The 25,459-nt window shown below is 42.8% G+C and overlaps 1 protein-coding gene across 9 annotated transcripts in view; it reads right to left on the bottom strand.

Annotated features, from left to right (window-relative positions):
• Positions 1 to 25,459, bottom strand: part of DNAH12 (dynein axonemal heavy chain 12) — a 277,218-nt gene that overhangs the window by 7,432 nt on the left and 244,327 nt on the right. For 8 of the 9 annotated variants that reach the window (XM_053291165.1, XM_053291159.1, XM_053291160.1 and 5 more), the window contains 9 exons: positions 22,429 to 22,682; positions 20,232 to 20,372; positions 17,437 to 17,574; positions 16,771 to 17,004; positions 14,544 to 14,732; positions 9,276 to 9,379; positions 7,154 to 7,358; positions 6,807 to 6,944; positions 4,126 to 4,217 (listed from right to left, as the gene is read on the bottom strand). In XM_053291165.1, coding sequence (XP_053147140.1) covers positions 4,126 to 4,217; positions 6,807 to 6,944; positions 7,154 to 7,358; positions 9,276 to 9,379; positions 14,544 to 14,732; positions 16,771 to 17,004; positions 17,437 to 17,574; positions 20,232 to 20,372; positions 22,429 to 22,682 — 1,495 coding nt within the window. Of the gene's footprint in view, positions 1 to 4,125; positions 4,218 to 6,806; positions 6,945 to 7,153; positions 7,359 to 9,275; positions 9,380 to 14,543; positions 14,733 to 16,770; positions 17,005 to 17,436; positions 17,664 to 20,231; positions 20,373 to 22,428; positions 22,683 to 25,459 lie in introns of those variants that run through there. The other variant, XM_053291166.1, reaches the window with a different exon arrangement.

The following is a 25,459-nucleotide window of genomic DNA, read 5'->3' as shown; positions in this document are numbered from 1 at the left end:
CTACCCAGCACCCTACTGGGGGGGAGACACCCTGGCTCGGGAATGGGCAGGTACATCCCACCCAATTCCTTCAAAGCCAACCCCCCCTTCTGTAAGAGAGGGTCTGGATACTTCTAGGCATTCGTCCACCCCGGACCGCACAGCCCAAAGGTTAGAGAAGTCCTGAAGCAGGGTTCATGGCAATCATTCTCCCCGTGCCGCACAGGCTACAAAGGAGCGATTAACCAATCACCCCTTTTATATATCCAAGGGTGCTCACCGATGTTCTAACCCTCAAATTGCCACCCCGCCCGCACTGTTCCTGCCATTGTGGTTGACCTAACTCTAAATACGCACCCAGGACACAGAACGGAGTAGGCGAAAAAAACCCCAACAGTGGCCAATGCGTTGGGAGCAAAAAATTCCTACTCGGCCCCCTCAGGCGGCCAGTCGCTAGACCCGCTCTGCACCGGGGAGGGAGGGAGGGGAAAGCCGCTTCTCCTGTGATTGCCTGACCCCAACTGAAGAGAGAATGGAAAATGGAGGATGGGGCCGGGATCGGTCAATCCTGGCCGAAGCCCTGCCCCTTGACCAAAGAGGTCAAACGGAACCCTTCCTGGGCTTCGCGCAGGACAGGCTGTGACAAACTCCCTCCCATCTGCACAAGGCGGGGGGGGGGTTATTAAGTCATTAAAAACACTAAATCAAGTTAAAAATTAAAAAATTAAAAGATTAAAAAAAATATATATACATACATATACACATATATACATATACATACATACACACAAACACACATACACATATATATACATATATATATACACACACACATATATATATATATACACATATACACATACACACATATATACATTTTAAAAGCCCTGAAAGGCCAGGCCAAACAAATATGTTTTAAGGGTCTTTTGTCAACAAGTGTGTGGATCAAGGTGATCCGGTTGACATAGTATACCTGGACTTCCAAAAAGCTTTCGATAAAGTTCCTCATCAAAGACTCCTGAGAAAATTTAGCAGTCGTGGGATAAGGGGACAAGTACATGTGTGGATTGCTAACTGGTTGAAAGACAGGAAACAGAGAATAGGTATAAATGGAGAGTTTTCACAACTGAGGGAAGAAAGAAGTTGGATCCCCCAGGGATCTGTACTGGGACCAGTACTTTTTAGTTTATTCATAAAAGTTATAGAAGTAGGGGTAACAGCGTGGTGGCCAAATTTGCAGATGTTACCAAACTCTTTCGGGTAGTGAAATCCCAAATGGATTGTGAGGAGCTCCAAAAGGGTCTCTCCAAATTGGGTGAGTGGGCAACAAAATGGCAAATGCGGTTCAATGTTGGCAAGTGTAAAGTGAAGCACATTGGGATGAAAAACCCCAACTTCAAGTATACGCTGATGGGATCTGAGCTGTTGGTGACTGACCAGGAGAGGGATCTTGGGGTTGTGGTGGACAGCACATTGAAAGTGTTGACTCAGTGTGCGGCAGCTGTGAAAAAGGCCAATTCCATGTTAGGTCACCTATCTTATGAGCCAAGGCTACAACACCTGGGGCTATTTAGTTTAGAAAAAAGATAACTGTGAGGAGACATCACAGAGGTCTATAGAATCATGCATGGAATGGAGAAAGTGGATAGAGAAAAATTCTTCTCCCTCTCACATAACACTAGAACCAGGAGTCATCCCATGAAATTGATTGCCAGGAAATTTAGGACCAACCAACGGAGGTACTTTTTCACACAACACATAATCAGCTTGTTGAATTTTCTGCCACAAGATGTTGTGACAGCCAACAACCTGGAAGGCTTTAAGAGGGGTTTGGATAACTTCATGGAGGAGAGGTCTATCAACAGCTACTAGTCAGAGGGCTATAGGCAACCTACAGCCTCAAAGACAGGATGCCTCTGAATACCAGTGGCAGGGGAGTAACAGTAGGCGAGAGGGCATGCTCACAACTCCTGCCTGTAGGCTTCCAGCAGCATCTGGTGGGCCACTGTGTGAAACAGGATGCTGGACTAGATGGGCCTTGGGCGTGATCCAGCAGGGCTGTTCTTATGTTCAGTCATGCTTTCTCCCTTTTAAAGACATGGAGAGCCGCTCCTGGCCATGCTGCAAATGCAGTGCTGCTGAATTTAACTTCCAAATGGGACCACGTGGCCCTGTTCAGGAGCTAAAGCATCCCTCCCCTGTCTGACATCAGATGGTGATGCAGGAGGCAGGGCTAGGGGGCTGTGGCGGCGTGCTGAGCCTGGGCCACTGCTGGCCTCCCTCTGCAACTGGCTGGTAGGTAGCACCCATCATGTGTTACCACCCAACCCACTTTGGTGTCCCTAGGAGCTACCCATGGGGAACATCTAGATGTTTCGAGTGTACACAGAGTGCACATGACAGGTTGCTGTCTCACACACAATTATTATATGATGACACCTTACTTCAGCATTGCAACAGCTGCCACAGCAGCATCCTTAGCAGCAAGCATAGCCATAAGCTCAACTATAATAATGTAGTGATATGCACAAACCTATTTGGAGGACCTTTTACAGGCCTCCGAATAGGTTTGAACACTGGAAGGTTCAATGGTGGGGAGGGGATAACTTTAAGGGCAGGGGAGGGTGCACTTACCCCCTGCCACATTTTCCCCTCCAATGCTTGCTGAAAAACCAGTCCAGTGGGGCGGCAGTGTACCTCCCTGCCACCCTGTCCACTCCTCGGACTGAAAGTTATAGGAAGTAGCATGTTTATGTCAGCGCATGCATGTGCACATCACACTTGCTTGCGTGCATGCTACTACTTGTCACTTCTGGTCCAAGAAGCGATGGGGTGGCAGGGAGGTATGCTGCCGCCCCACCAGACCAGTTTTCCAGTGAGCGCTGATGCGGGAAACACAGTGGGCGGGGGTTGCTAAATGCACCCTCCCCTGCCCTTAACATTATCCCCCTGCCGGTTCTGTGCATATCCCTAGTGCAATATCTTCAGCCACATTGTGACTGAGTACTCCTTGCAATGCAGATTGTAAAGCAGACCAGAGCAGTGAGTGAAGCACAATTAGTCTCAAGGCCAGACATGGAGCTCATCTCACAGCAATCACTATGAAAATATTACAGAGAGATAGTACGCTTTAGCTGAGCTGAGCTGTCACTCTCTATTTCTTGCCACAACACTATCTCGCAAACAAAACAAACCAGAAAAGGCAGGCAGGCACCCAAGTTCTGCCTTTGTCAAACTGAGATCCAGGAAAACCAGATAGTTAATATTACAGCAATAGCACAATATATTATACTTAGTGCTGAGAAAAGAAAACCACAAAATCAAACTTTCCTTAATTCCTCCCTCCCTCCCTCTTCCTCTGATGTATCTTCTTTAAGGGCACACTAATGGCTCTCTCTGCCTCCCTTTTAAATACATTTTGAAATTCTCTCCCTTCTGTTCCCCCCCTTCCTCCAGCCAATGGGGGCATGGCTGCCCATGACAACACTTGATCTGTATAATAAGCCAACCAAGAAGCAAGGAGATCTCAAGCCAATCAGAAGCCAGTGCCAGAAAATTAATCATCAAGGGAAAAAGAACCCACCAAAATGGTGCTCAAAATGTTCAAGCTCAAAATGGGGTCAGCTTGTTTTGAGTTTGAAACAGGCCCTTTATTGTAAGGATGTTTTGTTTGAGTTCAAATCACTCAAAATGTCCCATTTGAAGCTCGAAACATTTCAAACTCAAAATATATTGCATATCCCTAATTTCTTCATTCAGGTTAACAGGGAAACTATCCCAGTTGGTGGAGCTACAGATGGAGTTTGATGGAAACTCAGATCAAGCATCGGCAGAATGTGACTTCAAATGATAAACAGTTAATGTATGTGTGAGTTCTACCGCTGCTGGGAATGGCTGCCTAGTTTATTTGTATTCAAGCAGAAATTTGTCTTTAAATCAACTGATTATAAGAACAAGATGATATTAATAAACTATGTTTCATTCTAATTTGTTAGAGAAAGAAGAACATTACTGTAGTATTACACATTATTTCAATATTCAAACAATATAAAGATATTTAAATAAGCGGGATCTTAGCATGCAGGAAATATATGAGGAAGCACTTCAATAGATGCCAATAAGCAGCACATTTACTGAATTACTGACTTTGCTCTGTCCCAACGAGCGCCATCTAAAAATAATCCATTGACATAAACACCATCTTCTGGAGCAACATTTGAAGTGTCTTTAGGAATAACCTGAATGAAACAGAAAGATGAATACATTTTCAAAGCAGTTTTGCTTTATGCTTTGATAATAGTATATTTGCCCTTATCCCTCATGGGCAGCATGAGGATCTCGCCTCTTATCATCAGCATTTTGACAACATACCATGTTGTGGAGTGAATCATATACCTGGAATATCTGCTGACTGGAATAATATACCTCAGTCTCCAAACAAGTGATTGGTACTATAAGAGCTAATAATGGCAAACTGTGTGGTGGTGCCAATGCCTGTGAAGTCCCAACTCTGTGGGAAGAGTGATATGTTTAGATGCTGAGTGCTTGGATTTATTTTTCTTTGCACAGCACCCATTAATGCACATAGAACCAGAACCCTATTTCCACAAGCAAATCACCCTCCCTGGCCTGGGATGATTACACAGTAAGTTTCATTTAAATCAACAGGATCTACTCCTTATTACTGTAAGTTCCCTTTAAATCGACAGGATGCATGCATTAATCTATGTGCCAATCCCCTATCTAAATTGATGCATATGACAAGTGAGAATAAGGGGTGTACCGTTAATAAGACAAAGGAAGACAAATGTCTTCTGTCCCGCAGCCTCTGAGGGTCCCCCAAAGCCAGTCCTTGTCCTCTCTCCAGTCCCAAAACCAGGAGAATGGGCAACAGCGGGCCTTGCCACATCAAAAGTTTCTCCCCCAACCCCTGCTGAGCTGCAGTGCACCCAAGCAGGTTCTATGTGACTCCCAATTTTTCTTTTGTCAGTCAGGAGGAAAGCGGCTGCAGCAGCAGAAAAAGGAAAGGCTTAAAGCAGTCCTGTCTTTCCTCAGCAGCTGCCTTCTTTGATTGGTTCTCCTTGTCTTGACATCCTTCGCTGCTCAGCAACTGAGTGCAGTTGCTGAACTAAGGATGGAGCTGGGAGCTAGCAGCTGTTCAAGTAGAAAGGAAAGTCAGACAAACTACTCTTATCTGTGTGTTTTTTACGTGTGATTTGGTTCTTTCCTGCTTCCCACATGTAGTGACTGAGTGAATGAGAGATTCCTTCTATCCCCAATTGAAAGCCTTCCTTTATGTGTCTGTGCCCCCCCCTCCCAAAGCCATTGTTTGTGCCTGAGCTATTTTTAACTTTTAAAAAATGATTTTAAATGATTGGATTCTTCCCTCTATTTCTTGATGACCCATGTGATCTTCCCCTCAGAACTTGCAATGAGTCGTTTTCCTCTCTGTGGAAAGGAAAAGAGGGGTAGCAGAGGGTTTATTGGTTGGTTCTTTGTGGTTGTTGAAAATATATTCAATTGTTTTTCAATCAAACAAGTTCTCAAAAAATGTTCCTTGTTCTCAGAATGGCTCACAATACTTGAGGGTTGGAGGAAGAGTGGAGATAACCTAGCATTCTTCCTGATTGTTTGCTAATTTTAAACTGGTTTGCCTGGATATTCCTTCACCTGCCTTTTCCAAGTAAAAAATTGTGTGTGTGTGTGTGTGTGTGTGTGTGTGTGTGTGTGTGTGTGTGTGTGTTTTAAATCCCACCATGCTACAGCCCTGACAAAAATGGATAAGCTTAGAACAGAAGCTTCCTTTGGAACCCACAGAAGGGGAAGATAGCTGGTCTTATGATAACAAGCATGAATTGCCCTCTTGTATTTCAGAAAGCGGATACTGTTGTATTATTTGGTTCTGCTGTTATTTACACCTTGTAATTGTAGTCTCCTGTCCTCTATTAATCTGCTACACTATATTACACATGTCCTTAATGCTCTTCTGCAGCAGAGACATGGGGCCAGGAGAAGGAGAGGAAGGCAGTGAGGGGCCCATTTTAAAATATCATCTCTGGGCCCACTCCAACCTTGATATGCCCCTGAGTGAGTAAATTCCTCTATGCAGAGCAACCCGCTTACAGTTGTGTAGAGGAAGTAGTGTCTGACTCAGTATGTCCCTGAACATAGCCACTTCCTGTGGAGATCCACTTGAGTGTACTGCATATTATTCAGATGCCACACCAATACAAATTGCCATGGAAAAGCAGTTGTTTCTGGAGATAAGCTGGGTCAGATGATACTTCTTGTACACAGTTGGGTCCTCAGGGGGTGGCCTGGACACTCCATGTGGAGTAATTTACTGACCAAAGATTATGCAAAATAGTGAGAATGGTTAATAGCAAACCTTTCAACATGTGTACTAATCATAATTATTCATTCACAAAAACAGTGTTAAAAAAAAGTATACCCTGCTATACAGGCACAATCCAAAGAACTACTTCAGGCACACCTAAGGGCTTGGGCATGCCTAGTGGAATTTTTAAATAGACAGCAAAAAATCAAAATCTCAGTGCCATATCACAAACTATTTTAAAAAATCCCCTTAGTTTCAAAAGTGGTTTGCCATGTGCCATAAGAAGCTCAAAGCCCCCTTAGTCATGTGGAACTAAGTGTGCTGTTCCTTGGAAGTGTGCTGTCCCAGCAACAATCAGCAAATTAATGCAGTATATTATCAATCAAGATTTCTGCCCCACAAAGGAGGTGCAGACCTGATAGTCCACCACATTCTGCTAGTAAATCAATGGCCTAATTTATAAAATGTAGCCTTGGCATCCAAGTTATACCTGAAATTCATATCCCAGGAGATCAATAGGGATAGTGTACTTCCGGGCATAGTTCTGCATTGCTCCAGTTAAAAATGCTTGTGTGAAAAAGAACCCTGACAGCCAAAACACTTCAGGCTTTCCAGATTCATACCAATCCTTGGAAGAGGAATAGAAGAACATATTTTAGCTATACCTGAATCATATTTTACAAAATCATGTTTGCAACTTTTACCAATAAAAAGATAATTTATCAACAAGATTTCCAAGATAAATTCCAAAAGTAGTTGTTATAATTAATAATTTATTATTAACCTAATTCATGAATTAGAAATTCAAAAAGGTTTGTTAAAAAATGCTTGCTCTACCTGTAAGAATTTCAGCCTAGCTAGGAAATCAAGAATATAACTTCCCAATGGTTTCAGACTTGGATATGAACACTTCGCCCAGGTCTCTGAAACTTTTCCAACAAGGAGACTGGCACAAAGGGCCTCCAGCATAGAATCCATCACAACCAATCCCTTAATGGCTTTCTTCAGATTCACCAAAGTTGTACGTATGGTTCGTATTAATCTAAATATAGGGAAAAGGGTACCGAGCTCACTAAAATGACAAATTGCAAACAATTTGCAGTGCAAGGTATAATGTACTAATCTCAAAAAATGATACTGCAACAGAGCTGGCATTAGGACTCAATAAACTCAGGGACTGGTTAAAGACCCTGGATCATCCAAGGGTACCTGGCCAGCTCTTGAGACCCTGATGAAAAAAGCTGATAGATACCAATGTGGCCACTGAGAAGCACTTTCAGCTGCTGCTGCTGCTGCTGCTGCTGCTGCTGCTGCTGCTATCACTGAGGTATGATATTTCACTTCCACATCTGTAGTTGTTTCTTGTGTGCAGATTGCCCCTGACTGGATTGGGACACATGTCTACATCAGAGCTGACTTCCATCTAGACATTTCCAGTGATATATTCTGGGACATACACAAAGCGGCTTACATTCTCACTCTCCTCCTTTCTACTTCACCTGTGCCAGTTCTTGGGGCACTTTGCAGTTTCCCTTTAACTGTCCAGGCATTTTGAAAACTGAGAATGCTGTACTCACATACTTGCAAGCCCCACCTAATGCTGATACACTCAGAAGCCTTGCACCTTGTTGTCCATGGCTACTGGATTTGTCTGCAGAGACAAACACTGTACTTATGAAAAGGCTGTTCCTGTTGCCGAGGGCTGACTTTCAATAGATTGCAGTGAGGGAGTTGCTCTGCTATGTACGAAACCCTGACCCAAAGGAAGGGGGACTTAGAATGTAACCATCTAGATTCTAGGGATGTGCACGAAATACTTCGGCAATATCCCAGGGGGCGGGGTGGAGTGCCTTTAAAAGGAGGCAGGCAGTTCTTACCTGCCCCTCCCTCAGTCCTCTGATGCCCTGCACTGCCCCATTGTGGCGCTCTTCTAAACAAAACTACTCTGTGATGCCTTTTGCCAATGCCATTTGTGTGCCAACACAGCGCAAGGGAGCAACATCCCGTCGCTGCAGCACTGCACTTTAAAAGAGCCAGCGACAAGGGCTGCCACTTTCACAGAGTAGTTTTGCTTAGAAGAGTGCCATGATGGGATGGGGTGGGGTGGGGGAGGATTGAGGGAGGGGCAGGTAAGACCTGCCTACCTCCTTTTAAAGGTACCCCTCGCCCTGCGCCATAATGTTTTGGCTGCAGGGAACCGAATCATTTTGGCACCTGTTCAAAGAGGTGCCGAAATTATTCGGGCTCATCCCTATTAGATTCTAGGAATTAGACATGTTGACTGGAAAGTAATAGTGTAAAAACTATTGTATGAGATGCATAGAGGATCCCCCAAATCTTCACTGGAAGTCTGAGCACTGTCAGCTGACTAAGCAATGACACTGTTTCTGCTTCATCCTATCCTTGCTTTGTGGCAAGTTCCTTAATAAACTGTTTGTATGGGAACATTTGGGTCTCTTAGGAGTCACATCAGAATGAATGGTCTGGGAGGTTCCTATCTTCTGAACTAAAGTGTCTCTACTGAGATTATGGCCAAGCCCAGAGAGAAACACTTAAACTATTTAAATAAATGCATACACTGTGATGCAGAACTCCAGGGTGACCCAGTATTCTGATCATGGGAGGAATCTGTCCATGAGTCAGCATTACTCTCTGTAGACAAATGCTATAACTGTGGACAGTGGGGTGGATTACATACAGGGATTTGTATGCAATTTTTTCTTTTCTGATCATCTTTCCCCCTCTGTCTCTTAATTTGCTACTATCACAATTACTAGCATTTATCCTAAAACCTATCTTACCCTTCTGAGGAGAAAATCCTTCCTGCTCTAGCTCAAGAGTTAGAAAGGGGACAACATATATGTCATCACAAAAATACATTGTGAGATGAATGCATATCAGAAAAACCAAAACAGAACAGCCAAAAATACAAATCACATTAAAGAAATAATCTTCTTACTTGTTAAAGCGCTCCATTTCTTGTACCAGCACAGTATTCATACTTTCTTCATATCTCACAGGATACCTAAGTAGTGCAGCTTCAATATCAAAATCACTTGGAAGCTAGAAATGTTGACATATTTGTTTCCATGTTGACAAATGTAAATCAGTTTTAACATATATTTCAATGGTAATATTAAAAGCATATAGAGCTGAATAAACTGTGAAATCCATGTTGAATAATGAGGTATCAGTCAAATTCTAATTTTCCCCAAATTGCTATCAACTTCTGCATCGTAAGAATGCCTGTAAGCAGTCACAGAATCTTTCAGTAATTCATTTAATTATTAATTATAATTGCAAAATTAAAAATTTCTAATTGGAATATTTAGCTGTCTAGGAACTGATCAAATGTGATTTAAATATCTGCACCAATTGTTTTCACCAGGGAATTATTCACACATGGCTTCATGCCACGTGGTATCTGAAGAGAAAATCTGCTTCGCAGCAGATTCACAGATGTTTAATTTGGGGGATTAAATGGACAGTTCACACAGGGTCAGCTCCTCTCTGCAATCCCTGACAGACCTTTTTCCTGTGCGTCCCCACAGCTTGCTCCAGGTTTTTCCTCCAATCAATCAGAACTTAGAGGAGGAGGCGAGAGAGCTTTTTTGTTGTTCATTTAACTGGTTACGGAAGAATGGCATGACAAGTTGGACCAAACAGCAGAACGCTTAACCTGAACCTGCCGAATCTGATCCAAATCTTTGCTGATTTTTATAATGAACTTGCCTTTGTGAGTGAATGCCTTCATCACCTCATGCCCTCCCCCCTGCCCAGACTATCTAAGAGGCAGGGAAGTTTAAAGGAGAAATCATTGCTTTCTCTCAGTCATGAAGAAAAATGCAGGTGAATCAACTCAGATAAAAAGGCTTCAGGTTACATTGGAACCTGTAGTCTCCATTCACTCTGAACCTCTGGGTCTCTTGCCCCTTTTCCTATTCTGCACCTCTTTTTCGTGTTCCTTCTTCTGAAAGGCCAAGAGAAGCCAGGGATCAAGCATGTTCTCCTCCGGTTTCCAGCTATTGTGCTTGGAAGACCAGCCTCCCCACTTCACCAGATACTCCAGCTTGCCCTTGCATAGCTGCTTGCTGAGGATGCACTCAGCAGCGAAGACCTGCTCTCCCACACTGCTCAGCTCCTCCATGGCTCTGCCTGGTTTGGCTCCCTCCTGCTCTGACTTGGTTGTGGCAGAGCCAGCATGGTGCCTGCACAAAGCGAGAAGGCCTGAGAGAGAGAGCGTGCTCTCTCCTCCTCACCCACTGCCATCCTCCCTTTGCAAGGCACAACTGCGCGTGCCCACCTGCCCGCTCCGCGCAAGTATTCTAGCACTGCAGATGCTGAGCACAGTGATCTAACTCCAAAGATTATTGTGAGGACAACCATGATTGTAAAGAACTTTACACCTTGAAAAAGTTCCCTTGAAAAAGTTCTATGTTGTTAATAATAGAAAGCTATTAGGGAATGTTCTGCATTTGCATTTGTCGTCCAAACAAGTTTATTTACCTTTTGCCATGCTAAAGTCAACCCTTTTTGCACAATCAGGAAAATGAAGGGGAAATGTGGGCTTTGCTGTTCTCTTGAAAAGTACTGAAAAACACTGAATTACTGGCAATGGCCCCTACAAACATCAAGGGAGAAGTGGCGGGGAATAACAGAAGCCTTGGTTGTTGTTTTTTAAAAGCCACTGGAAATAGAGGATTTTTAAAAAGCCAGACATAAGTTGGGCTAAGCCAGAATGCACAGCCTTGATTTGGTGAAAAACAGAGTCCTGTCTGTACTGGTCCCTCATAGCCTGCAGGGACTTTGGGATAAATGCAGCTAATATGTGGATTGGCACACTCCATTCTGGAGGAGATTCAAAGCTGATGCAGTTTGTAACGCACCCCAATTCACGTCTCCGAGCAGGACTTCAGTGCTGAGTTTTCCCCTGGGAAAGTTAGTACTATTAAAAGGATATCAGCTTTCCTGTGTTGTTTGGATAGATGTTGCAAGGAACAGTGTCCCTTTCAAACTTAAGACTTGAAATGAACAAATTGGAACCTCAGTCCAGAACTATGTTTAGCTGCAGGTAGAATTGCACATGGATATGACTTGCATTTCAGATACTTGAAACAGCAAGTAGGTGTGCCTAATTATATGTACTCAATTTTGATTTGGTTTTTGTTGTGTCTGTTGTGCCACATAACTTCACAATCACAGTTGGTTTTTCCAAAAAGCAGCACAGGCAAATGTGGCACAAATGAGACAATGAGGCTTAAATCAATACTGGTGAGAATTATCCTGTCAAATGGCTTCCCTTTAGACCTCATGGTTGACAAGGCAGTATGAACACAATGGGCATTTAGCTGCTTCAAGCATCTGAAATGCAAGTCATATTTATTTATTTGTTTGTTTAGTTAATTTATTTAAAACATTTATATACCACCCAAAACGCAAGTCTCTAGGTGGTTCACAACAAAACAACAAAAACAGATAAAAAGATTAAAACATCACAATTAAAATTTAAAATATTAAAACTATTAAAAACACAAAACAATAATTAAAAGTCTGGGTGAACAAATGCATCTTGACTGCCTTTTTAAAAGTTGTAAGGGATGGGGAGGCTCTTATTTCAGCAGGAAGTGTGTTCCAAAGCCTTGGGGCAGCAACGGAGAAGGCCTTCCCCTGAGTAGCCAGCAGACGGGCCGGTGGCAACTGCAGATGAACCTCTCCAGATGAGAGGTGTAGTTTATAGTTTTAAAAAGTTTTCTCTTAAATACCCAGGGCCCAAGCTGTTTAGTGCTTTATAGGTTATAACTAAAACCTTGTATTTTGCCCAGAAACCTATCGGCAACCAGTGTAGATCTTTTAAGATAGGAGTGATATGGTCTCTCCAAGATGACCCAGAGACCAACCTGGCTGCTGCATTCTGGACCAACTGCAGTTTCCCGACTATATACAAAGGCATATCCATGTGCCATGCTGCTGAAACTAGTTTGTATCTGCTTGACTCTTGCCCTTCATGGCTTATAAAATCTAATAGGGAGGGGATTTTTAGCTGGGTCCAGCAGGTTCTAAATGCCTCATTAAGAGAGGGAGTGGCCACAGCTCCATTGAAGGAAGCTATTATTTGATCACTCCTAGAGAAACCCAGTCTGGGCCCAGATGATGCAAACAACTATAAGCCTGTGGCCAATATTCCCTTCCTGGGCAAGGTGCTTGAACGAGTCATGGCTGATCAGCTGCAGACGCTCTTTGAGGAAATGGATTATCTAGATCCATTTCAACCAGGCTTCAGGCCTGGCTTTGGAACAGAAACTGCTTTGGTCACCCTGTGGGATGACCTATGCAGAGAGAGAGACAGAGAGAGTGCAACCTTGTTAATTCCTTGGATCTCTCAGCAGCTTTTGATATGCTTGACCATGGTATCCTCTTGGGTGTGGGAGGCACTGCTTGGAGGTGGATCTGCTCCTACCTCAAGGCCCTTTCCAAAAAGGTGGTGCTGGGGGTTTACTGCTCAACCCCTTGGCTGTTGTGCTTTGGGGTTCTGCAAGGTTCCATTCTTTCCCCTATGGGAAACCGTTAGAAGAGATCATCAGTATGTGGTTGTCATCAGTATGCGGATGACACTCAGTTGTATCTCTCTTTTTCATCAGATGCAGGTGAGGTGGTGTCTGTCCTAAATCAATGCCTGGATGTAGTAATGGACTGGATGAGAGTGAACAAGTTGAGACTCAATCCAGACAAGACAGAAGTACTGCTGGTTGGTGGTTCTTCTGCCTGGGTGAATGATGTTCAGTCTGTTCTAGATGGGGTTGCACTCCCTCTGAAGGGCCAGGTTTTCAGTCTGGGGATGTTCATCAATCCAGCACTGTCACTAGAAACTCAAGTGGCCTCTGTGGCTCGGAGTTCCAGCTTCAGCCGATAAGCCAACTGCGACCTTACCTGGATAAAGATAGCTTGACCACAGTTACTCATTTTTGCTTGGATTACTGCAATGCATTGTACATGGGGCTGCCTTTGAAAATGGTCTGGAAACTGCAACTTACAAAATAGGGCTGCAAGATTATTAACTGGGACTGGATGTTTTGATCATTTTATGCAAGTGCTTTGTCAGCTGCTCTGGCTCCCAGTCAGTTTCTGGAGCCAATTCAAAGTGCTGATTTTAACCTTTAAAGCCCTAAATGGTTTGGGACCAGGTTACCTGAGAGAGCACCTTGCCCCATACATCCTGACTCGGACCTTAAGATCTTCTTCAGAGGCCCTGCTCCAAGTGCCCCTGCCAAACAAGGTGAGGTGACCATGGTCAATCTCTCCACTAGGGAGAGGGCCTTTTAGGTGGTTGCACCACATATCTGAAATAACCTTCTCAGTGAGGTTCACCTGGCTTCATCACTTTGTTCTTTTAGATGCCAGGTTCACTCAGGCCTTTTAAATTTGATTTTTAAAACAGATTTTTAAAACAGTTTTGAAATTCTTTTGTATTGTATTTTGTTGGTGTCATGACCCTTTGGTCTGTTGTGATTTAAGAGAACAATTTGTTATAGGGCAGCTAACAAAGTTTATTATTATTATTAACTATTATTACCATCATCTAGTCTTGAGTGGAAAAATGAAAAGCAGTAGTTCTGAAGTTATACATTTTTGGGGACTAAACTGATGTTGAAATGAATCTGGTTCTGTTAAAGTACTTACTGCAGCAGTCCTATAATACCTGCTAAACTGAGTACTGGTATATGAGATTATGACAAAAGATAAGATTATTACAAAAGACATCATAATTAGTCTCCAGTCCTTTCTTCTCCAAAGAAAATTCACCCTATAAGGACTACCCTAAACTTTGCATCAATGAGGAGGGGGAGCTGAAATATCACTAGGGAGGAGAGCTAGTTTTGTGGCAGCAAGCATGAATTGTCCCTTTTGCTAAGCAGGGTCTGCCCTCATTTGCATATGAATGGGACACTACAAGTGAGCACTGTAAGATCTTCCCCTTAGGGGATGGGGCGGCTCTGGGAAGAGCATCTGCTTGCTTGCATGAAGAAGGTTCCACGTTACCTCCCTGGCATCTCCAAGATAGGGCTGAGAGAGACTCCTGCCTGCAGCCTTGGAGAAGCCACTGCCAGTCTGTGTAGACCATACTGAGCTAGATGGACAAATGGTCTGATTTTGTATAACGCAACTTCCTATGTTTCTAACAGAAAATGAAACTAAATTAAGAGCAATAGTTTTAATTAGTTTTTTTTACCTTGCTGAGTATGTCATCTGCAATTTCATATAAAGTGCTATCACTAGCACCTGAAGACCCCCCTTGTGTGCTTCCTCCTTGAGTTAATAATAGAGATTCAAAAAGGATTTTTGTCTGCTGGAGATCCTTTGAGATATCTACATTTTCATGCAATCCAAACACCTCTGGCTGCTGACTAAAAGGAAGATTCTAGGAGAAAACAAACCAAATACATTAAATGTGTCAGTGAGTGCTATATTGGTTCAAAGAGTTTTAGTCCCTTTAACTCTTTTAAGAATTTGCAAAGTTGGTGTCATGACTTCAAGACTTGGCAGACATCTGTGGACTAAATGAGTGGTTTTGCCTGAAAATGACAGGGGGTCCCATGGGGGGGAGGGGATGGTTACTCATCTTCCTAGGTGCTTAACAAGATGTGGGAAGATACATGGAATAAAATGGCATTTTAAAGCATAGTGACATCCATCACTGATTCCATTCTTCCTTTCTGACACCTCTGTTTTGTTCCTTAATAATTTCAACATTCATGTTGATGACCCTCTGATTCTCTCATATCTTCTCTCTTGCTTCCTTCCACAGTCTCCAGTTTTGGACTGATTCCCCCACACATGGCCTTGGCCACTCTCTTCATCTTCACCCAAAACTGTACTGTTTCTGACTTTTCTTCTGTGCGAGTTCCTCTGTCTGATCATCACCTTGTCTCCTTCAATATTACTCACAATCCACCCTCACCACATTCAGCCTTTTGTGACTTCCAGCCCTTTGCTTTAGAGAAATATACTGGACCACTGTTTTGTCCTTTCTCTTCTGTCATTTCTCCCTGCTCCCTAGAGTCTGCATTCTCTATCTTAAGGTCATAAGAACAGCCCTGCTGGATCAGGCCCAAAGCCCATCTAGTCCAGCATCCTGTTTCACACAGTGGCCCACCAGATGCCGCTGGAAGTCACAGGCAGGAGTTGAGGGCATGCCCTCTCTCCTGTTGTTACTCCCCTGCAACTGGTACTCAGAGGTATCCCTCCAACTAGTAGCCAATGATAGATCTCTCCTCCATGAAGTTATCCAAACCCCTCTTAAAGCCATCCAGGTTGTTGGCTGTCACCACATCTCGTGGCAGAGATGTGGTCATCCCTGTCCTCAGCTCTTCATACATTTGCCCTGGCTTACTTCTTCCATCTGTTGTTTCTACTCATGATCTTATGCAGCTGAACACCTCTGGAGGAAAACTGAAGGATTTGCTGATTTTGTCCACTTTATATTCATCCTGTTCTCCTGCCATTTATACAGCTGAACAACACTACTACATCTCTCTGATCTGCATTAAATCTAGGAATCCCAAACACCTCTTCTCTACCTTTAATGCCAAACACCTGCCAAAGGCCTCTCTTCACTCACTGCTCAGAAGTTCACCTCTTTTCATGCAAAAATTGAAACTATCTGCTCTGATCTCCTTCCCTCTGTCCCCTCACATGTTGCCCCCTATTTCAGCTATCCCATTCTTCACCCCCCTTGACCCTCCATGCCATTTAGATCAGATTCAGAGTCTGGGGGTGCTATTAAGATCTAGCCTTATCTTTAAAGGCCCAAATGACTTTTGTGTGGTGTGTGTGCTTTCATCAGCTTAGGCTAGTGTGCCAGCTGCGGCCTCTCATGGAAGGAGACAGCCTCGCCATAGTTATCCATTCTCTGTTACCATCCTGTTAGGACTACTGCAATGCACTGTATGTATATAGGGCTGCCTGTGAAGATTGCCTAGAAACTGCAATTAGTTTGAAATACAGCAGCTAGATTGCTCCCTTGGATTGGGCTCACTGAGATAATCTCACCAGTTTTGGGACAGTTATATTGGTTTTCAGTCCATTTCTGATCACAGTTCAAAGTGCTGGTTTTAATCTTTAAACCCCTAAATAGCTTAGGAGTAAAGTAAGAACCACCTTGTCTCACATGAGCCTGCCCAGGTATTATGATAATACTTGAAGGCTCTTTTCTAGGTTTTCCCATTATCAGAGGTGAGGTGGGTGATGAAAGGAGATACAGCCTTCTTAGTTGTCACTTCCCAAATCTGGAATTCTTTCCCCAGGAATGTTTGGCTGGGACTAAGCCTGTTCTTTCTCAGCACCAAGTGAAAACCCTTTTATTTTGCTGAGCCTTTTAGATTTTGGTTTTATGCAGTTTTATTGGATTGACTACTCTGCTTTGTATGACCTTTGAGTATAGGGAGGCAAGATAGCACCTTAATAAACTCAAGGTAGTCATCGTAGGTGCCCCTGGGTGGTGCATAGTAGTTGCCACTAGGAGAAAAGGTGTAATGAGGATTTTCAACTATTTCTGAGTTGTAAAAATCAGCAAGCATAGTTAGTAGCAGCCGTCTGTCCCAGTCATCTGTCACTCTTCCTCCATAGTTGCATTCACCCGTAAGATAAGATATTGCTTCAAATGGAACATGTTCATATTCATTAATGAACAACTGAAATAGAAAGCAAAATAAAGAATTTAAAGCACTTCAAAGCATACAGAGCACATATTCAGAAACTGCAATTACCTCAAAATACAGCACCTAGATTGCTCACTGGGATTGGATTTATGGATAATATCTTGCCAGTTTTGGAACAGTTATACTGGCTCTGTCAATTTCTGGACAGCACTTTTAAGCTTTAAACCCCTAAATGGCCTAGGTACTTCAAGAGCCATCTTGCTTTTGCTGTAGTCCTATCTATAACCCCCACCGCCGATAAGCAAATTTCAGATAAGCAAAGTGACGATCAAGTGTTGTGATTGTGCAACAATTCATAGAATTGAGCTGCTAGTGCCCATAGAAATGTGAACTACATTAAAATCTGTTTATGATTCTCTGCCACAGCCTTAGATGTACTGTAGAAGGAATAATAAATATGTTTACCTGTAACTGTCTTACACTGATCCGTAGGTCTGATTCATTAAATCCATAAGGAATATTCCATCCAAGAGGCCCAAATTTCTTCCTTTCCTGAACAAGGGCATGAAAAAAGCAAACTCCAAAGAGCAGTTTCTCCCATCTCTTTGGGAAAAAAGCAAAGTGGTTAGTTGTTCCAAACAGAAATATGATGCAAATATAGGTGGAGAAGGCATCTCTCGCTCGCTCGCTCTCTGTGTAAATTACACATACACATAAGGATACAAAAAGTGAATGACATCCAGACTAACATTGCACATGCTGAATAACATTGTGGTTGCACATTGGGGAGAGGTGTTTTTCATGGATAAACAGGTTGCTTACCTGTAACAGGTGATCTTTCTGGTGATCCATGTTCACTCACAAAATGGGGGTTCTGCACCTACGCAGTAACCTCCATGGAAGAATCCAAAGCTCCATGAGGCACTCTTTGGCTCTGCCAAATTGTGCTCAGGGCATGACCATTATTTTCAGCAGTAGAGCACATACGCCTCAGTTCCTGATTGCTGCTGCCAATCAGGCAGATGTGCAGAAAATCAGATGAGTGGAAAATGTTGATGGATGAAGTCAGGTAAGTCATTATTACTGTGGAAGTATCCTAGCAGTGGGGTAGGCCAGGTGAGTGTTATGAGTGAACATGGATCACCAGAAAGATCATCAGTTACAGGCAAGCAACCTATTTATCTTTGAAGTGATCCATATTCCCTCACAAAATGGGTGATTAGTGAGCTCACCTGAATGGTGGTGGGTGCTAGTTACAGCACCTTTTAAAGAACTGCCCAACCAAAGTTGGCCTCCACCACTGAGCGGATAGAATAATACTTAATGAAGGGAAGATCAGACAACTATGTTGCTGCTTTGCAAATGTCTGTCATGGTCTTGCCCAACATGTGGGCTGCTAACATGGCCATAGCTCTAGTGGAATGTGCCTTGACTCTGGAAGGTGGTTTGACACCTTGCTTTTTTAAACATTTAATTTGTAACATTCGCTGTAGAGAGGTGGACTGATGCCGGTGCAGGTGCGCTGCCGGCTCACCAGTTCCGGCCCTGCCCCGGAAGCATGCCGGGGCCAATGGGAGAGAGCTCCCAGGTCCCATGTGCTCCTGTGAAGTGGGGGCTGAGGGCAAACAAGCTGCGCCGCCAAGGAGGGCAGCGAGCGGCTTGATTTTGTAACATTTAATTTTAAATTTAATTTATTGTTAAATTTGTATACCACCTTTCATTAAAACAATCCCAAGGCAGTTTACACAAAAATTAAAAACAAGACAATAAAAATGATTCAATTAAAATATTAAGCTAAAATATAAAACAAATCTGACTAAAAAGATTTAAAATAGCATAAAAACTGTACAAATACAAAGAAGCAGCAGTAGAGACAATAATATCAAAGCCTTGGTAAAAAGCCAAGATTTAACACGCTTTCTAAAAACTGTGATGGAGACCAAGGAGCGAATAGCCACCAGGAGAGCATTCCAGAGTCTGGGGGCAGTAACAGAGAAGGCCCTGTCCCTTGTGCACGACAACCGAGCCTCCCTCAGAATTAATTAAGATGCGATCCAAAGAATAAACCATAAACCAAGAAACAGTCCATAAGTCAAAGCCAGAATAAACTAGTACATTTTTCTTCTCCTAGAAACCAAGTATCTATGGAGCAAATCCTTCATGATGCAAGCAGTGCGACGGTCAAGAAGTTCAAGAAGGAACTGAGAAGGTCCTGCTGAAAACTGAAAATAATAGTCGTGCCGAAGAGCACCTCATGGAGCTTTGGAATTCTTCAGCAGGGTTTACTGTGCAGCCGCAAAACCCCCATTGGGAACATGGATCACCTCAAAAATGCTTCCTTTCTTCTGCAGCTCTCTGTGTCTCTCAAAAACATATCCCTGAGGGTCCTGCAAGCTTCAGAGACATATTTTTAGGAGAACTTTATTCTGTTCTTTATCAATGAAAATGCTGGCTTTCTGACACGTACTATTTCTGGTTTCTCTTTCATATTACATGTTGGCTTTTGTTCTAATGGACTCTAAAAAAAATGTTCAAGAAGCATGTCCCTTGTAGGGGAACACTACCCCTCTGCTAGGCATAACAAGTGTTTGATCTGCCTGGGCAAAACCCATAATGTGCGGTCCTGCAAAACTGTTAAGCTTTTTCAAAGAAAACAAGGAAAAGTAGGGAGCTCTGCCTAAAGGCTACATTGTACGAGACTGCACTGCACCCTCCAACTCCGGTGCTGAGATCACTGCTCCCATCAGCTTCAATGGCATCAATGTCAACCTTCCTCAGGATTGAGGGCAATACTGGAGGACTCCCCGAGTTTGGTAACTCAGGCACCTCTGCCTGACAGAGGCCAAAGAGAGACAAGTTGTCTCTCTTTTTAGGAAGCCCAGAGGGTTGCGGGGTATTGGTGAAAATTGCTTCTTCCCCATTCTGTGTGTGAAATGTAATTATTTAAACCCTGTAAATAGTGAATATTTTTTTATATTTAAGCAAGCTCCTGATAGGACAGTAGATGCTAGAAGCAGAGTATCTTATGTATTAGTTAACTTATTTTTGTAAAAATATTATTGATTTGAAAGTATTTATATGATGTTTTTGTCTTATTAGTTCATTCTTTAATAAATAATCTGATCAATGACACTCCTTATTATCTTTCATATTCAAGTCCAATTACATTCAGTAAACATGTCATATTTGATGTACACAATACTGAAGTCAGTAACTTTGCTAATTAATTATCACATAAAAGATTGCTGACAAAAAATTACCAGTTCCTTTCCAGGACATCCAGCAAAGAAGGCGGGATCAGAAAGAGGATCAGAGAGATAAGACTGAAGCAAGTTTAACCGAAGACCTGTAGGAGGCTCATTTGTCATCTTTACACCATTTTGTAGAATTGTTACAGGAAACTAGAAAAAGCAAGTACAACAACAGCACTGTATTAGGAGATCTCTGTTCTTATCTACCATTTCTGCACTACTGTTCAAGAGTGATTGATTGATTAAGTGCCGTCAAGTCAGTGTCTACTCTTAGTGACCACACAGATAGATTCTCTCCAGGATGATCTGTCTTTAACTTGACCTTTAAGGTCTCTCAGTGGTGCATTCATTGCTGTTGTAATCAAGTCCATCCATCTTGCTGCTGGTCGTCCTCTTCTTCTCTGTCCTTCAACTTGTACTCATTCAAGAGTACAAGCTGCTTTACAATTATTTCTTTCCACATTTTACATCATTAGGAGAAAATGTAATATACTGCCAAAATATTATGAAGATTAACAATACTGTTTGACATGTATGTATATGTATATATATGTATGCATGTGTGTTGACATTCACACTAGTGGCTGTGTGACCCTCAGGGACATATTTTGGCGCTTCAAAGAGTGATTTGAGGGGGAAAGGAGATTGGTGAAATTCCTCCCAGCGTGCAAGGCCCTACACTTCTGAAGAAGGGATGCTACCGCTGCACATCTTCTTCTTCTTCTTCTTTTGGCTTCATGTGTGCAGCTCAAGTTAGGATGTTGGCCAGTGCTAATTATTTTGTAAATGTGAGACAGACTAATTTTGTGAACACTAGCATTCACAGATACATTTTCTCACTTTATCCCTGAAATGTAGTACCACCAGCTTATCAAATAGATTCTCACGGTAGCTTACAAAAACTGCTCATTAAATACAGTAAATTCACTGAAATCAATACACAAAACTTCTGTCAGGTAACTACTAAAAAAATCCTTATACAGTTCCAACCAGCAGATTCATGTCAATAGAAACAACGCCAGCTCAACAATCAAAACCTCCCTGGAACAGAAACATTTTAATACATTTCCTGAAGGACAGGAAGGAGTCAGTCCTAAGTACCTCCTTTGGCAGGGAGTTACACAGTGAAGGCATCACCACTGTTAAGGTCTTACTACAGGTACCTTCTTGATGTAATTTAGATTATGAGGGTACCCTGAAAAGGGTCTCCCTGGAGAATGTTGAGGTACAGTGGGAAACTGCAACCATGGATGCCAGTTGAACAATACCATACATTGCATATACCACACACTGATTTTTTTAAGGGCTGTAACCCTATTCAGGATGGGTTGATCATGGACTTTCTTATTTGTTGGTATCCACCCTCAACAATGCCATTTTATTTTGAGTTGTGTTTCCTCCTGCCGGGAGGCTTGCCTGGCAACTTCACTATTTTCTTTTAGGTTGCCAGTCCCAGGCTTTCCTGATCTCAGGCTTTTTCATTCCATTGAAGATCTACTTATAGCTTATATTCTTGGAGCTTGTTTTAGCTCCTTTGAATGGTTTTAGTACTGTACTTTTAATTGCTTGTTGTTGTTGTTTTTGATGTGTCAGTCACTGCTGTTTTATTTTGTGTTATTTTATTGGTTTTTTCTGCTGCTTTTATTGTATTTGATTACATTTTTATCTTAATTTTTAAATAATGGACTGTAAATAAATTATGATGGTACTTCATAAAAGAATTTAATAAAACAAAACAGCAGGAATATTTGGGTTGTACAGATCAGAATTGATTGCTGAAATGCATCCAATTATGCTTTAACCAAAGGAAGAGTAAATTTTTCTCTTTAAAAGTGAATTTTCTATTTAAAATAGAACAATATGGGTAAACATATTGATGCAGTAAAGGTAAAGTGTACTGTCAAGTTGATTTCAACTCCTGGCGCCCACAGAATCCTGTGGTTTTCTTTGGTAGTATTCAGGAGGGGTTTACCATTGCCTCCTCCCGTGCAGTATGAGATTATGCTTTTCAGTATCTTCCTATATCACTGCTGCCTGATATAGTACCAGCGGGGATTCGAACTGGCAACCTTCTACTTGTTAGTCAAGCATTTCCCCACTGCACCGCTTAAGGTGCATGCAGTACTTCATATTTATTACAAATACAAAATTCATAAATACATAGTTATTGCATGTATCATTAAATAATTCTTGGAATTAAAAGTACCTTGGGTGATGGATAACTAGTTAGCCACAGTCTGAAAATGGGGTGGCAAGCCTCTCCATTAAAGTCTTCACAGATTTTCTCTAGCATTGGCATCCAAGAGACAGCAAGGTGACAGTTTTGTAAACAAACCCAGGTTCCTTCCTCCATTCCTTCTCTAATCATTTTTGCCGCTATTGGTCCTTGACCTTGTCCCAGAGAGATGGACTGAAACTTGTTTCCAATCATATTTTTGTCATTTGCAAATTTCAGAAGACCTGGCATGAAAGGTGTAACATTTTACTATTTATTAGTTTGAAAATGCTAATTACAAAATATAATTATTTGTAAGTAATCCTTTTTCATTTTCCAAGGCAGATAATTATAAATCAGATTTGGTAATTTTCTATATCTTTTTTGTAGGTAGAAATGAGGTGCTAGGTATGTTACTTAATAAGGGCTAATTTTCATGTTACAATAATGTTACTACACATGTAAGACCATTGTGTGGTATCCTTATTTACACATTAATCTGCCTACACATCTTCCCTTATTTGTAGTACATGTTGACATCTCGCAAGATGCCTAGTACCATGTCAATCCTAGTAATTTGTCAATTGATCACACTGTCCATTTTTGTCTTTCTTTAAATAAGACAATACAATAGTGATGATATACACATAGTTCCATTCTTCAAAGAAGTCGTTTAGGCCTCTTTAATGTGTAAAATAAAATAAACAACAGATCTTCCAAAATTGAGCATACACGGTTCAGTGTCCAAACAGGTCTCTCTGTTTCCCCAATATAAAATTCCTTAAACTAGTTGCTGTACAAATCACATTAACTTTGGGGGACAGTGAGGGCAAAGGCCAGGTTTCCTGGTTCAAGTACCAGCATGTAGGGTGGGGTATTTAATAGTTTGGCTTCTGTTTTTAGCTGAGATCTGGGTGAGATAGTTTTAGAATGTGTTTGGGCTTACTTGGAGATGGGAAGACTAGGGGCGTGTCCACTGATTGTGGGGTGGCCATTCTGGTGGTGGTGGGGAACAGAAGAAGTAACATTGGCAGGTCAGCAGGCTGTTACAGGGGAAGGGGACTTGGAAATCTAATAGCTGTTTCCCCTTCCGGCTGTTCTGACAGCTTTTTGACCCTGGAGAGCAGTGCTGACCACCCTTGGAACCTCACCTTGCTCCTCTGTATTGCCAGGTCAGTCCAGAACAAATCAGAAACCATCCATGATTTGATTCTGGATGAAGGTGCTGACCTGGTATGTATTACAGAGACCTGGATGGGGGAGGCTGGGGGCTCAGTGTGGTCTCAGCTTCTTCATCCAGGATACTCTGTTGAGGAGCAGGTGAGGGACCGTGGGCAGGGAGGTGGAGTGGCTGTGGTCTATAAGAATAACCTTTCCCTACCAGGATCCCTGTTACAGTGTCGGACCATATTGAATGTATGTACTCAAGTCTGGGGAACAGGGATAGACTGGGACTTTTGTTAGTGTACCGATCGCCTCAATGCTCAACAGAGTCCCTAACTGAGCTGATGGACTTGGACTTGGACTTGATGCTGGGGGACTTCAATGTTCATTTTGGGACCAATTTGTCCAGGGCGACTCAGAGTTCATAGCAGTCATGGCAACTATGGGCCTATCTCAAGTGGTTTCGGGGCCGATGCACATTACTGGTCACACTCTGGTCCTTCACTCTGATCAGGGTGGTGTTCCATGGGTGGGGAATCCTGTGATTCCCCCATTGTCAGGGATGGACCACTGTCTGGTTAAAGTTGGACTCACAATCACTTTCTACCTTCGCAGGGGCAAGGAACCTATTAGGATGGTCCGCCCAAGAAGGTTATTGGATCCAATAGGATTCCAAGAATCCTTGGAGGGATTTAATATTGGCTTTGCCAGCGATCCTGTTGATGCCCTGGTGGAGAATTGGAAAAGCAAACTCACCGGGGCACTAGACATGATTGCTCCTAAGCGTCCTCTCTGACCCACTTCAAAACTGGTCCCTTGGTAAACAGAAGAACTACGTGGTTAGAGTGCTGGACTAGGACCGGGGAGACCCGAGTTCAAATCCCCATTCAGCCATAAAACTAGCTGGGTGACTCTGGACCAGTCACTTCTTTCTCAGCCTAACCTACTTCACAGGGTTGTTGTGAAAGAGAAACTCAAGTATGTAGTACACCACTCTGGGCTCTTTGGAGGAAGAGCGGGATATAAATGTAAAAATAATAATAAAAATAATAATACGGGGGCTGAAGCAGTGAGGTAGACGACTGGAGCGCAAGTGGAGAAAGACTCGACTTGAATCCGACAGATTGCAACACAGAGCTCATTTGAAGACCTATGCTCAGGTGATATGTGCAGCAAAGAAGCGATTCTTTTCTGTCTGTATTGCATCCACGTCCAGCGGAGTTGTTCAGGGTTGTGAGAGGGCTAGTATGTGCCCCTCCTCCCTTGAATCAGAATCTGGAACCATCGATTACCCGCTGTGATGTGTTTAATGAATTCTTTATGGAAAAAATCTCTCGTATTTGGGCCGACTTATACTCCATCTCCACAATTACTTCAGTGTCTGATGTGGAGGTGTCCAGCAACTCCTCTTGTGTGATTAGGTTGGATCAGTTCCAGCTCGTGACTCCTGAGGATGTGGACAAGCTGATTGGAACGGTGTGGCCTAACACATGTTCTCTTGACCCTTGCCCGATATGACTTATATTATCTGGCGGGGGGTTGTTGTAGAAGGCCTGGAAGAGATGTCTCTGAGGGAAGGTAGGATGCCTCCTTGTCTTAAGGAGGCAATTATTAGACTGCTTCTGAAGAAGTCTACCTTGGATCCCTCAGAGCTGAGTAGCTACAGGCCTGTCTCCAACCTTCCATGGCTGGGCAAGATAATTGAGAGGGTGGTGGCCTCCCAGCTCCAGACAGTCTTGGAGGAAACAGATTATCTTGACCTATTTCAAACTGGCTTTCAGGCTGGCTATGGGGCAGAGACTGCCTTGGTCGGCCTGATGGATGATCCCCAATTGGGAATGGACAGAGGAAGTGTGAT

The sequence above is a fragment of the Hemicordylus capensis genome, chromosome 2, assembly GCF_027244095.1.
Source record: "Hemicordylus capensis ecotype Gifberg chromosome 2, rHemCap1.1.pri, whole genome shotgun sequence".
NCBI classification, from domain to species: domain Eukaryota; kingdom Metazoa; phylum Chordata; class Lepidosauria; order Squamata; family Cordylidae; genus Hemicordylus; species Hemicordylus capensis.
Note: the sequence above shows the minus strand (reverse complement) of the source record. Positions and strands in the feature narration are given on the sequence as shown.